The 15,122-nt window shown below is 48.8% G+C and overlaps 1 protein-coding gene across 2 annotated transcripts in view; it reads left to right on the top strand.

The window, feature by feature from the left end:
- The window catches only part of MAP1LC3A (microtubule associated protein 1 light chain 3 alpha), a 41,044-nt gene extending 26,270 nt beyond the window's left edge, over positions 1-14,774 (top strand). For both annotated transcript variants that reach the window (XM_006266626.4, XM_059733244.1), the window contains exons 3-4: positions 12,374-12,480; positions 13,830-14,774. In XM_006266626.4, the coding sequence (XP_006266688.1) occupies positions 12,374-12,480; positions 13,830-13,992 (270 nt within the window). In that variant the 3' untranslated portion in view covers positions 13,993-14,774. The remainder of the gene's footprint in view (positions 1-12,373; positions 12,481-13,829) is intronic.
- Positions 14,775-15,122: the final 348 nt, after the last annotated feature.

The following is a 15,122-nucleotide window of genomic DNA, read 5'->3' as shown; positions in this document are numbered from 1 at the left end:
GGACAGTGTTTCTGATGCTCTGGATTCCTGTTTGAACTCTTTTGTGAATCACATGTAGGTACTTATACATCTAACCTTGTTTATCTTTGTGCAGCGTCCTTAAAAGGATCTTGAGGCACCCCAGGATACCATGGTCAGTAATCTAATCACTAGTATAGACAAAGTGCTCTGAGATCTCCAGGATGAAAGACTCCCTATGTGTAAGGTAGCTTCATTTTAATTTTCCTCCTAGTTAGGGTTGTAGCAAGGCAGCTGGGGGAATTACAAACAGACAGATGGCTGGCTGGCTGGGTCTTATTTAGTGGCCTATAGGGAACTCCTTGTTCCAAGCTGTATTGCACTGTACTAGCCCTCAGTAACTGGCGGGGACTCTTTTGGGAGAACAGAATGGGTTTAGTTTCCATCCAGCTGGAGCTAGAAGTAGGTCCCAAGGGATGGGTCCAGTTACTTGCCCACTCCCCTGATTCATTGCCCTTATCCATAGGCTCTTCCCACTTCATCAACCCCATGCCCTTTATACAGCTCTCTGTGCAGTTCTCCCAGATTCCAAGCCTGTTCATGTGAAGCCTGAGGGGTTTGAAAGTGAGCTGCAGTCTTCCAGCAGCAGGCAGGTTGGCTACTGTTGCTACCTCCCCAAGGAATGCCTGATATAAAATCAGTGGAATGGAACATCAATACCGGTCTGGTACAAAGCAGACTCGGCCTAGCATCAGCAGAAGCCAGTGGGCTAGGAAGATGGAAATTTTCTTTCACTGCTATAGACAGTCCCTCTAAACTAGGGTTTGGAGCTATCTAGGACAGATGCTGAAGGTACTGCCTATGCTCTCTTGGCCATGCTCTGGGATTCTGTCCAGTTCATTTTCTCCCACATTTAATTGAGTTGTTATGGTAAGTCCTGAAAGTCCAGGATTTGAAAGCCTGTTGCACTACATCAGGGGTCAGCAATAGTTTTGGGCCAAATGCCAAAAAGCCCCACAACCTGGACTTCAAAGATGTTGGTGTGCCAGGGGCAGATGGTGGTAGAAACCCAAGGGGCCTGATCCTTGTTGTGACAGTGCAGCCCTAACCCCTTCCCTGCCATACTCCCCAAGGCACGTATGCAGCAGCTACCAGCAACAAATTGGGCCAAGATTCTGGACCCCAGCACAGCTGCTTGCAGCTTCATGGGGGCTTGCTGCAAGCAGCCTGCACCCTGACTGGATTGCCACTTCTGCAAAGGGAGAGAGAGAGCTGCTCCAGGGACTGGCTGTCCCCCCTGCAGGGTTTCTCCAGGCAGTGGCTGCAGCAGCCTTCCAGTGCCCTCCCCCCCGATCACAAGGCAGTGGTTGAGCAAAGGGCAGAGCACCCACAAAAAATGGCATGGGGAGAAAGAGGCAAGGGGGAAGCTTGCAACCACTTTCCGCCACAGAGCAAAGGTTTATGAGCAGAAGCTACCATTCAAATAAATGCAACTCCCCCTGCCTCAAATGCATGGCGGCAGCACACTAGAGGGGAGGGAAAGACGAGGGAGAGCTGCTGCTGGCTGCTAGGCATGAGCACTGCAAGGCAGAGAGCATGGAGCACCCCCTGAGGGAAGCACATGCAGTGGGCACATAACCCCCACTGCAAAAAAAAGGCAGGGGAGCAAGGATGGGCTGCATGAATAGCCCGGGCTGCTCGCAGCAGGCAGCCACAAGCCTGCAAGCGGTTGTGCTGGGGTCCAGAGCTCCAGCCCAGCTTGTTACTGGCAGCAGTTTCACACATGCCTTGAGGAGCACAGTGGGGAGGGGGCTGGGGCTGCACTGCTGCTGGCCCCTTCCCCACTAAGTGCTCTGAAACGCATGCAGCTGCCACAGTGGAGCCAGACCAGGGCTCCACACCCCATTGCACTAGTTGCAGCCTCTGAGCTGCCTGCCACATCCAGCCTGGGCTCTGGGCAGCTGCTGCCTGCCACAAAGCCCAGGATGCTTGCAGGAGGGCTTGCAGCCTCCCTGCCACCTACTGCGAGCAGCCTGGGTTCCATGGCCTGCAGCTGCCCAGAACGCAGGCTGGGTGTGGCATGCCAAGCAAAATGGCCTCATGTACCATGCTCAGACACACAGGCTGGGGTGTGCCAACCCCTGCATTAGATTTACTATAGATATTGAGATAAATAGAATCCCTGCAAAATCTAAAATGAGCCCACTGCAGTAGGGGTGCAAGAGGGAGATATGCATGCTTGTGTGTATATATAGAATAGCCTATGGAATGTACAGACCTGGATCTAAATCTATCCCCACCTGAACCAGACATGTTTTATTTGCCTCCCAGCCACCTGGCTCCAGCAGCCCCTCAGTCAACCTAGGGAAATGGCAGCTGATTTCTTGCAACTAAATCCCTAGAAGTTATTGTCTGTCATGTAAAAAGACAGCCTATAAGCTCAAGGCACTTGCCAGCTGCTGCCCTAGCAGTCAGGCATCATTCAGTCTGGTCTCTTTATAAATGAAATGCCAGTCCCTATGGGATGGTAGTGTCTGATCTTTAGAGATATCTTTCTTCATTACCATTAGACATAATTGAGGTGTAAGCTATAGTCAGGATGAACAGGAGAAAGAAAGAAGAAAGGTAATGCAGGTGGTCAGACACTGCAGAGCTCTGCTATTGTACTCCAGTCAATCAGGCTAACGCATAGATTACATATGCCTGAAAGACATGACACTGCTTGTGCTCATTTGCATTTCCCAGGATCTATAGCTAGAGCATCATCCATGCTTGGAGTCCTAGTTTATTCTGACTGCCATCTTCCAATCCCTTCTCCCTTGCAGCCAAGAACTTGTCTGTCAAAGTGAAATGCAGATTCAGCAGGGAATGGAGAAGGAGAGAGGAACAGAGCGTAGGTAAGAGCAGCCATAGGAAAGGACAGTCCTTCAGAATCCCCTCTCCCTTCCCAAGAAACCTGTTGAGGAGAGAAGGGAAATACTGCATTCAGCTGATGGCAAGGAAGCATCCTAGCTGCATGTTTCATTTTTCCACAGGAAATCAACCCGTTGCTATGTATTACAGTTACACAGAGACATCATGCCTATTTCCTCTAAAGAGGCTGAGGGGGGGTTGCTCTCATCAGACCTTATACTGAGTAGTCCTTTGCCTCTTGCAGCATTCTGTTTGAGACCACAGTAGCTGCACATGAAGTGGGTCTATAGTGAGACAGAAAGTGGTTTAATAGATCCCTGGGCATGGAAAAAGGGAGCTTCTTGAATAGTCAGCAAGGTGCTCATAGCCCATAACATCACTTTGCTAGACTCACTACTTGGGAAAAGTCTTTGAAGGCCCAAAGGCCATTTGGGTGCCAGCTGCCCTCAAAAGCCTCTGGGAACTTCCCCCTTAGTTACTAAAGTGCAAGGTAACCCACCCATAGTTCATCTTAGTGGGAGAGTTCATAATGTTGCAGCTTCTCAGCTGACTTGCAGTAGGCTGGCATTGGGGCAGACCTGGTGCCTCCTACAACCATGCAACCTGTCCTCTTCAGCTGGGTGTTGCTGGATCATGAGCAGAGGCACAGTGCTACATACTGGCACGCTTCGTGCCCCCTACAGCTGGGACCTGGCCAAGACATCCCTTTCTGGTTAACATTAGGAGAAGGGCAAGTGGCTCTGACTTTCTCAACCCTGGTCTAATATAATGCGTGGATATGTAAAGAATAGGTCCAGGCAAGGGAAAGCCACCATGCAAAGGCAGAGTTGTCCTGCACTGTCAGAATGAGATGTGGAGCAATGCAGGTAGGGTCCCAAGGTCCAGCTCCAGTAGGGTCTGCAGAGTTCCAGGCTGTGCAGAGATGAGCTTGTCCAGTGCAACATGTGGGAATCTCTGGGAGAGCTGCTCTGCTTGGCTGAGTAGGATCTGGAGAATGCTGTTTTACTGAGAAGCCGCTGTAAAGGCCTGTTCTAAAGACTCCAGTGACTTCCTGTCCTAGTCATGCAGGAGGAATCATGCTCTGCTCTAGATTATCCCCATATGTCCTGTCTCGACTGACCTGACTCAGGACTGCAATGGCCTGCATCTTCTCAGGGCTGCTATCTGGAGGCACTATCAGAAAAGCAGGCCAATTGGAAAGATCCAGGCATCAGCAGAGGGCCCAGAGAGACTGTTTCCTAAAGGAGAGCTTGGCAAAGTGCTGTGGGGTGGGTCCTCAGCTGGTGGAAATCCTGATAGTGTCATCGACTCCAGTGGAGCATTGGTGGTGTGTGCAAGCTGACAGTCAGCTCCCAGACAGGTGGTGCTTGTTCCTTGGCCATCTCAGGCAAATCCCTGGAGATGCCCCTTGTTCTCATAGGGAGAAGTGAATTCTGGAATCTGGCTCACCGCATGAATGACCATGAAGCTATAGTTGGGGCTTGGTGAATCTTCGGCGTCCCAGTCAGTCTAGTTCTGAGTGGCTTAAATGATGGGAATCCTCCCACAGCTGCCTTCAGGCCCTTCTTCCCTATTGAATACAGTTCTCTCTTGATGCAGATACCCAGAGCTCCATCCTGAATTTTCCTTTTGCTCAGCTTCATCCCCTCTTGTTCTTAATTACACTCGAACTCCTTTGGGCTTATTCTGTACCTGATACAATGGGGGAGTCCAAGAGCATCATAAAGGAAGCAAAGCTCTGGAGCAGGCAGATCAGGAGCAACCCTCCCACTCCTGTTTCCTAGCTTGCACACATGACAGTTGCATGTGTTCTGCTGTGTGTATTAGTGCAGGGAGAGCTGTGCCCTGTAGTCAGGTTCTGCTCAGTGATGCCTTTACTGTCGGGGTCTGTGGTGTAGTAGTTTCTTCTTTGTGCTTCCCATTAGTCATCTTAGCCAACCTGGGTGTGTCATTCTGTCACAGTGAAGAGCACGGTACAACTTACACAGGTTCTCCTTCACATTGGCCAGGGCACTGTTTGAGGCCCAGCCACAGAGGAAGGGAGCCAAGGCCCTTTCACAACTTGCTGGAGCTCAGCCACAGGTTCCTGGAGATTTTTTCCACTTAGCTATGTGCTGGGCTCGGTCTGAGTGGCCCACTGAGAACCAGCCTGTCTGCTGTAGCAATGCCAGCCTTGTGCAGAATGGCTATCATCTGCTTCATTTCCTAGGCTGCAGATCTGACAACAGGAACAGTAAAAGGGAGATAAGGCCACAGCGCTCCTCAATTTAAAGAGAGGTCAGGTCCCAGAAATGCTATTGTTGATTGGGATCAAAGGGGAGGGGATTTTTTTCTATTGGCCCAGTTCTGTTAATCATTTTCACCAGCAATCAGGAAATAATTATAAAGTCATGACTGATATGTTGTTTGGTGGAATGGAAAATAAAGGTGAGGATGGGGCAGTGGCACAGAGCGATTGGGATCTGGGCTCTTTCCACCAAAATGTATTTTGCTACAGGCAAATACCAAGTTCTCCATCTAGAATCAAGGAATACAGGGGGAAGCTGCAGAAAAAAAGGACAGTGTCCTATAACACAGTGACTCCAAAATGATTGAGCAACCAGTTGTACACTTGCAAGAAGAGTGAATGTGATCCTTGGTGTGAAAATGGCAGTAGACCAGAGACTTCTTTGTCTCGGTATAAGGCTTTCTAAGACCCGTTGTAGTATACCACTGAGAGGCGGTCATCCAAGAATTGGAGAGGGTGCAGAGAAGAGCCATGAAAATGATCAGGACTGAAGAAAACGATTCACAGGAAGTGACTGCTATAAAGTGCTCAGTTTCTTTACCTTCTGAAAGATTCAGTTGGACATTGACTTGATCATGTCATGGAAGTGTCTCTATGATGGGAAAATACATACTAAAGAGCTCTTAGACATAAAAGGTAGAATGAGCCAGTGGCTTCAAGTTCCAGCTTTTTATTCTCAAACTAGAAATAAGCCCCACCTCTTTAACTGTAAGGGCAATTAGCTACTCAAATATGAAAGAAAGTGATGGACTCAATGTCTCTTGACATCTTCAAATTTGGTTTTAGCCAAGCACAAGTTATGCCTTGGGGTAACTAAAAGTGAATGACTGGAACAGATGGGTCTTCAGATGAAAGGGTTATCAGGCCTGGTTCCTCCTAGCCTGAAGCTCTGTAAATCTAAAGGAACAAATTAAGACAGGTCAAACAGTAAGATAGCGTCATTTGTATTTTTCTCTTTGAGACTGATGTTAATATTGAGCTAATGACATATCCTTACATGCTACAGGATTACGCAGCTAATGCATCAAGGGGAAGTAAACAGTGAATATTGCATTTCATATGATTAAAACAGCTAGTTTTACAAAATAAAAAAGCGCATGAAGTGGAGAGGGTTTGGGGAAGGCTCTGAGGTGAGATCAGTGTTTAGGGTTTGTAGCATGTGCAGTAAGTGTTTTCATATCCCCATTACCAGCAGAATGTATTGAGTTATAATGTAATGGGATACTTGCTCAGGTTATCTTAACTGGTTGCAACCATACTTCTTAGAGTCTTTATTTTCCACCATTCCTGTGTTTTGTGCTCAAGAGCTGTATTTAGAGTAGCCATGTCAGAGGTCAGTTCACATCTACACTAATAAAAATACACTGTTCAGCCTTCAGCTGGAATTTATAGCACAGTGGGTGACCCAGTCCCTGAGCTTGAGTTTGAGCTTGATCAGAGTTTCCAGGGGCAAATGTGTCTCATCTTGAAGGCTGGGCTGATTTGGACTTCTGTCTCGAGTATGCTTTTTCTTTGTTTTTTCAAAGAGCCACTCTGCAAAACCGTTCTGGAGGAATCTAGGAGCAGCTGGCCCGTTACTTCTGTTCCATTTTTAAATTAGCTAAAGAAATCAATTAGTGAACATGTTGTAGAGAAGAAGGCTCCCCAGTTAAATTCCAAACTAACAGCAACAGAGGAAACTATAAACTCATTAGCTGTTAGTAGCAACAGTTTTTAAAAGGCTGCCACAACCCAAAGCAAATGCTCCAGTATTCTCTGGTGCGACTTTAACAAAAGGGCTTCTAACAAAACACTAGGCTGAAATGAAGCCTTGTAGCAGGAGACAGTAAAGGGGAAGGAGTTGTTAGATGCTAAGGTGAACTTGCAGGGTGCCAGGTCCTCCCTGCGGTCCCAGTGATGCCAGGAGGAAAGGAGCCATGCTGACTACAGCAGGAGTTTCCAAGTAATTTCTGTTGGTTTTGAATAAACACTAGAGTGGTTTGGGCACTGCTGCAACATCACGTAGTACCTAAGAAACTTAGCAGCCTCTGCCAGCCTACATGGTCTGTGCTGGGGTGGGGCTGGAGAAGGGAGCCAACAAGGACATGCATACGATTGGCCTTGAGAGCACTCGGAAAAATTTCTGCTTCTCTCGGCTGTCTGATCTGTCTTCAGCTCCCAACCTGGCCTGGCCTGTCCACCCCCAGATTCGCTCATCCATGCCCAGAAGTGCTGTTTGCTGACTGGCTTTTTGCCAGTTCATAACTGTTAGAAACCAGCCAGAAGGGAAAGGGCCTGGCTGGATAGAAAGGAGGCTTTTGTAGTGAACCTGTGTTTAGGTTGCACTTGCCCTGGACCCTTCAAGAGATCACTGCTGTCCTTTGTTCCACTGAGGATTTCAGCAGCAGGATCCCTGTGTACAGTTATGTTCCCTGCTCATGACATAATGCTGGGCATAGGCACTGCTTTCTGGCATTACTTGCCGATCCACACAACTCCCCCAGGTAGAGTGTCTCTTTTGCTGCCCTCTCCCCGGCACTTCAGGCTGGTGTTGTTTGGAAGCAGATAGCTGTTTTCCAGATAAAGATCCTACTATATCCACCTTGGTTAAGGGTAGAGTTAAAATCCAAACTTGGCTCCTGAGCTGGTGCTTCCTGTGGGATATATTTTCCTTCATAAAAGCACAGGATACCACACAGCAGTTTCCTTGTTCTGCCTCTGCCAGCTGTGGGAGTTGCCCTGTTCCATAGGTACTTAGAGGTTTAGTCTGCACCGTGGTGTTTCGCCATCACAGTTTTTGAGCTCACACCCAAAACTCCTTGGTGGTGATAGAGCCCTCCTTTCCCTGACAGCTGCTCCCCTTCACATCAGCCAGCAGATGTGGGAAGATAGTCCTGCATCACCTTCTGGCTAGCGCGGTCCCTTCAAAAGCTGGCATCTTCCCAGAATGCACTCTGCACTCTGGCAGCACAACTGCTACATGGAGCTGACAGAAATCTGTGCTGTGTGCTGGGGTGGTGGCAGCTGCTGTCGTCTGCCAGAGCGTGGTGAGCACAGTCACGAACTGCTGAGGGGAATGATATAGGCTGGCGCCTCCCAGCCCATTTTCCTCCCTATCCTACGCTTTCACCTGCCTTAGATGGAAGCTGTCATATGCAGCCTATGCTCTTTGTCCCTGCACTAGCTCCAAGGTCAAGCTACAGCATTTCAGGCACTCATCCTTGCCTCATTTTGGGCTGCCTTATCTGGCTGCAACAGTTGCTTTTCACGGTGCAACACTTTGAATGCTCCATGCCCATGGCAGGTGTTCTCGCAGAACCAAGAACAGGTCTCTGGGATGTGCAGAACAAAGCAGCCTTTGTAACCTGCATCAGTGTGAAGAGGGGAAAGACGAGGCTGGTACCCCAGCCCAGCCACCAATCCCAAGGGCTGCACTCTGGCCCCTAGTAGTCCCTGATGACATGAGCAGCAGTGAAACAGTTAAGTGTTGGCATAAATAGCCCTTACTAAGTTTCAGAATCAACACCACCGCCTCTGTGTAGCTGGAGTAGTCCCTACCTGTTGTAGCCACTGTTTGAAGAATAGCACTGTGTTGCTTTGTTGAAGATTCCTTCACTAGCTAAAAGCTTTTGTAACAAAAGCTCAAATTCTTTGGAAACTCGGGGAGCCTGTGAGGAAAGTGGCTGTGCATGCTGGCTCTGTCCATCCCTGTTCAAGCAGCATGGTACTCTGTTGGGGGAGAAATTTTTGTGTTTGCGAGATACAGACTGGAAGGCCTGTGCATGTGTATAGTGTGCAAGGCTGTTCATTCTCACAGCTCACTGTACCGGGATTATGTGGTCATGCTCAGCTGTGGGCTGGACAGATTTTTGTGTCTCCCATAACAGACACAACATTTTAAGGCCATGCAATCAGCCCAAAGGTGGTAGTAAAATATACACAACAAGCCTCAGTCACCTTGTCTGACACAATTCTCTGCTGCCCCATGTAGTGTTTAATGACAGTGATCTCAGGATTCTGCCTTGCGATGCTTGGGTTGTTGTTTATGTTCAGTTTACAACCTTGGGCCCCTGGTTCCTGACAAGCAGGGCCTGGATGGCATCTCTCTTTCCCCTCTGCCCTAGAAGCCAGTAATATCTGTGCTCTAGTGCATCCAAAGATCCTCTTCACAAGCTCCAGCTGGAACCCAGAGGAGTGTTTGGTTGCTCAGAAACCAGCTGGCTAAATGAGAAGCTGTGTCGGAGGAAAAGAGGGCATCCCAGTCCATGGGGCAGAGGGAAGGGAAGGGAAGGGAAGAGTCTGGCTCCAGACACTCAGGAAAGTGCTGAGAGTGGAGATGTGGTTACAAGTGGATAGCTCTGCAGTCTGGCTGCTCGCAGTCCATCTGGGTTTAGGCACATGCTTACACCCACTTGCCCTGCAGCAGTGACAGACTCAATTGGGCAGCAGTGCTGTCTACCTAGGATGGCCACCATAGAGGACAATCTGGTTTTCTGCTACTCTGTCCTCTATTGGTACAAAACCTGATGCCTTTATGTCCTCTGTTTTTCTCATCAAGAGAAAAATAGAGGGCATGAAGGCGTCCTGTTTCATATCAATAGAGGACAACTGGACCGTCCTCTATGATGGCCACCCTATGTGCACATCAGGGGACCTTCGATTATTTTAACTAGCTATAGACCCCTTCCCCTTGACTTGTCAGAGCTCCCCATGGCCCCACATTTGGGTGCTCTGCTATATCTGGTTTTTAAAGTGGGCACAAGTTGCCTTGGAGATTACAGCAGTTCAGACCATAAAACTTGGCTTGGCCTAAACTAATCCAGTTTGTCTTCATTAGGCCAGGCCTCAGGCATAATCTGCTTTCTCTGGCAGGATTCAGGTGTGTGGTTGGTTGGATATGCTTGGTGCTGCATGGTGGGGGTGCTTCTAACAAGCACTGTGTCCTGGAGGAAGGCACAATATGGGCCATGCCCCAAATCCAGGTGACTTAATATGCTGTAGCATATGCATGGAGCCAGACTCTCAGTTGAGGGAAGAAAGAGGAAAGATACCACAGAAATCTTCAGGAGCAGGGGAATGGAGGAATGGGATATATAGTCCTGTACTTGCAGAAAGGAATTTGGGACTGAAAGGGCCTTCCTGGACCATGGAGTCCCATAGAGTTAGTCCTGGTCTTGCCCCATGACTCCCTTGGGAAGGCTGTTCTAGAGCTCCACCATTCTGAAAGGCCTGGGACTAAATAATTCATAGCATGGCAGTGGCACTAGAGAAGCCAAAGGGTATGAATGCCTGGAGTGTCTGGAAGCTTTTGCCTTTGCTAATAGAGTCCAGAGTTGGCTTTGACTGCAAATGTGCTTGTGCAAAACTCCCATTCAATTCCCAGCCTACTGGGAAGAAAGGAGAGAGTTCCCATTGTGCTACTACACAGCTCCCACCCTGAGCATGAAATAATGGTTGCTTTGTGCCCAGGATAGACCAGACCTTTAAGAAGGCTGCTTAACTCTTTGCATACGAAGCCAACTTACATAGCTTTGAGGAGTATCCTTTTGTAAACTGGTGTGTGGACTGTCTGTTTGTCTGGCCTGTTTGTTGATGGGTTGTATTTAGGGAATGCTTCTTACCTGCCATAGAACAGCTGGACAGGTGGCATTGGCTTCTGAGGAGCTGTACATGACAGAGCAGGTCTGACTTGTTGGATTTAGACAGTCCTGTCTAGCTGTAAACTTGATTCCAGGTGACTAGACCATGATGTGCACATGTGTACTTGTTGGGCAGTGGAGAGGAGTGGAGGTTGCAATGGAAAGGTGGGTGTAATTCTAGTGGCAGCTCACAGGGTTTGAGAAGAGAACAGCTGTAGAGCCCTTGGTATAGCTGCAACTGTCAAAAACCACATACAGCTCACAGACCTTGTGCTTTGGAAGTGGAGCCCAACCAGGCCCATTCCCAGAACCTGACAGTTAATCTTCTGAGTGACCACATTCCCCAACCACTTCCTTTCCTGAAAATACCGGTCTTAACCTTGGTGCAGCCCAGCAAACACATAGGGCTGCCCTACCCCCAGGACTTTCTATCCACACCTTTGCTCTGAAGTTGAAATAAGGGTTTCAGGCCTCATGAATTTACAGATTTGTACTTAAAGTTTGTGACTTGTCCAAGCACGTGCTTTTGCTTTGGCCCCTGGGTTCTCCTCCTGCTCCTGCACCAACAAGTTTTCTGTACATTACTCAGTCCTTTTCTTGTTTTTTAGGGGTTGGGGTCCTTAGGGGGATTTGCTATTTATTTTTTCCGCTCCTACCTTTTTTTGTAATTCTCCTGCTGAGTGCCTAGAACTGAATATATTGCAATGCCGGCTGCTATTGAGACATTGTAAACAGCTCTGATTAAGGATGCAAGATTGCCAGTAGGTTTCTCGTCTCTGCTGATCATAGGAGCACATGGCTGATTATATCTATTAGTGCCCTTTTATCCCAAAGGAGGATAGAGCACTCTGCACTTTACTAGCCTCATCCACGGCTGAGCTGCAGCTGTTTCTGGGGTAGGGCACAGGGCATTACCACACTCTGCTTGCTGTTTTATAAGCCAAGTACTTTGATATTTATGTAAGTCTTGACTCAGTGACTCAGTTGTATTTGGACTTCCATCTAAACAGTCCACTGGAGACATTGCAGGGGCAGAAGAGCCAGCAGCAGGCTGCTTTTCCTGAGAGCTGCTGAGAGGTGGGCATGTTGGTCCCTCCCTGGCCAGTCCTGAGCAGCAGTGAGACCACGTTGCTCTGCAGGGAGAGACATCATGCCAGCCTGGGTAGGGATTGTCTGTGCTCAGACATTCCACCAGTCTTCCTTTCAGTTTAGAATACATTTTTTTAAAAAGTTTTCTGCATGCTGCTGCTTTATTCTTCTGACTGCAGTGACCAGCCACAGGTTTGGGCACTGCCTGCATCCCACAGACACTGTCTATGTGGTCTCTCTTTGGTTCTGTTATTGCTCTACAATGAGTCACTCAGGCCAAAGGCCTGTGGGAGCTTCAAGTCCTGCAAGCTCAAGAACAAAACCTTGGCAAGGGATACTTGCTGACTGAAAGACTCCTTTGTTGTGGCTGGAGCATCAAGCCATGGCACAAAGGGAGCTGGTTCTCTTCCATCTTTTAAAGGGTTAATGCCTGCAACTCAGACATTCTGCCAGTGATGGGGGGTGGCATCATCTGTCCTGGCCTGACTGCCCGGTTTTCTTTTGTCAGGTCATCATTGAGAGATACAAGGGGGAGAAGCAGCTGCCTGTCCTGGATAAGACCAAATTCCTTGTCCCCGACCATGTCAATATGAGCGAATTGGTAAAAATTATCCGGTGAGTGAAGCATCCCAGGAACAACATACCATGAGCCAGCCTTCGACTGTGTGCCCTGAACACAGGGGTGCTGCACTCCAAGGGGACTGCAGGCTCTGAGCAGGTGGGACCATGGCCTGGCTGTTACCTTGGGACACAAGGGGGTGGTTTCAAGGAGGGGTAAGTGGCCCTGAGGGTGGTGTTCTTGGAGACCAGATTTAGAGACTCCCTTGTCTTCTGTGCAGACAGGGACACGAGTATTTCTTACCTGTCATAGAACATCTGGAAGTAAACAGTTGTCATTGGCTTCTGAGGAGCTGTACATGACAGAGCAGGTCTGACCTATTGGATTTAGACAGTCCTGTCTAGCTGTGAATTTGATTCCAGGTGACTAGACCATGATGTGCACATGTGTACTTGTTGGGCAGTAGAGAGGAGGTTGCAATGGAAGGGTGGGTGTAATTCTAGTGGCAGCTTATCCCAAAGGAGGACAGAGCACTCTGCACTTTGCTAGCCTCATCCAGCCAGTTTGCCCTGTGGGCTACCATACAGTGTACCCTCCCTGCTTACTGTGTTTATGGCCCAGGGATCAGCCCCTGTCAGAGGGGAAAGCAGAGGGAGTGCCCCAGATCTCAGAGGGCACTGATTCTGAAGTCAGGATTTGAACTTAGGAGTTCCCAGCTTTGTTCCAGGGCTCAAACCACTGCACCCAGCCTGGCTCAAGACCATAGTTTTGAGACTGTAGCAGCCATTTGCTCTACAGTGAGCAGATGGGTGCACTCCTGGCAGCGCTGCTGGCCTACCTAGTTCAGGAGTGCCCTGGGGAGGGAAGGCAGTGCACCAGGCAGGGCTGGAGCATCTATTTCAGTAGGCAGAAAATGTTCCACTACCAGGAGCTCTAGGAAGCCAAGAGGTCTGAGTCCATCTCCTGTCCCTTTCTCCAGGGGCTCAGACCAGGAGAGAGTCTACCTAAGAGAAGAGCAGAGGCCTTCCTTCACTTTGCCATGGACAGCAATGCTGGGGTAGCCCACTGAACAGGGGTGGGGAGAGCTTTGAGGTCTTGTCAAGTACATGGATACAAAAGCAGCTGACAACAGCTCCACACTTGCCTTGAAGTCCAGGGATGACCACATCAGCACAGGAACTCTGCTAGGAGGTGGCCCTGGCTGGGCAGGTGTGGGCCCAGCTTAGCATCTGTTCTCCAAGAGCAGGTGCTAGTGCAAACTGGAGAGCAGGATTGCCAAGGTCTGGTACCTATTCAGCGTGTGGGGGCTTCTTGGCCACCCAGGTCCCTTGTGGGGGGTGCTGCTAGGCACTTCCTTGCCAGTCCTAGGCTGGTCTAACCACCCTTCCTCCTCTGTCACCCTCAGGCGCCGCTTGCAGCTGAACCCAACCCAGGCGTTCTTCCTCTTGGTGAACCAGCACAGCATGGTGAGCGTCTCCACCCCCATCTCAGAGATCTATGAGCAGGAGAAGGATGAGGATGGCTTCCTCTACATGGTCTATGCTTCGCAGGAGACTTTTGGCTACTGAGACCCAGAGAGAGACAGCACTTGGGGATAAACCAAGACTGTTGCACACAGGCCCTTCCCTAGGACAATGCAGCCAGAGGCTCATGGCACAGGAGCCATGCAGATCCCCCATCCCACCTGCACCTGGAATGCAACTGATGAAGCTAGTTCAGCGCATTTGACTTGAGAGCCCCCGCCCTTTGTGTAGATTAGTCCCCATTCCCCACATGCTGCACCAGCCACGCGTCTCCCCATCCCACTCCCCATTGTGAACTGCAGCTGCTCTTAGTGTGCTCTGTAAGTTTGTGCGTGTGTGTGTGTGTGTGTGTGCATTTTCTTAGCCTAATGCCAAAATGGTTGGGCTGGTGGCAGGGAGAGGGGAGAGGGTGCTGCCTCCTTGGCCTTCAGCACAGGGAGGGGGTCGTCCTCCGAGACTAATAAAGGGCAGGCAGTCTGCAAAAACAAACAATATCATTGCTCTTTGAGTTCTAATGTTAATTACACGCATATCAAATTCTTGGTGCTACCGAGTAGATGTAGGCATCTCTATAGGACTGTGGATAATGTATATCCTTTAGATTTATTTTATTAATTTGTTTTGGAACTGGGAGAGGGGGTAATTTTGCCTGTATCATGTAGATAAATAAACTGAGCTTCTTTGCACTTTAAAGCGTAGTAGATGCAAGAGCGGAGTTACCCTAATTTATATAGATCTGACATATATGGCACTGCTTCTCTGTCAACATTTGTACCTTGGTTTCTTGTGTTCTCTCTTTTTTAAAATAAACCCAATCCTTCCCCCTCTCTCTCTGTTGCATGTGGTTTTTTGTGGCAAAGAGACAGTTCACTTGTGGAATGTACTGATTTATATTTGCTACATCTCTCCCCCTTTTTTCATGTACTATACCGAAAAATTGTATATGAAAAAATATTCCACCCAGTTAAATCTATACAAAAGTGTGCGTGTGTGCGTGCGTGCGTGCGTGTGTTCTATGGATCCCTTTTCTGAACCACACACACACACACACACACACACACACACACACACACTAAACATTAATTTAAGTTGTGTCTTATAGGAATTTTCTGTTCCCATCTGGTTTGTTCACCCTGGTGTGAGAGGGAGGGCGGGGGGCAATGCATTTTAGAGAC

This window comes from Alligator mississippiensis, chromosome 9, assembly GCF_030867095.1.
Source record: "Alligator mississippiensis isolate rAllMis1 chromosome 9, rAllMis1, whole genome shotgun sequence".
In the NCBI taxonomy this organism is placed as follows: Eukaryota; Metazoa; Chordata; order Crocodylia; family Alligatoridae; genus Alligator; species Alligator mississippiensis.
This window is presented reverse-complemented; position numbering and strand designations above follow the sequence as displayed.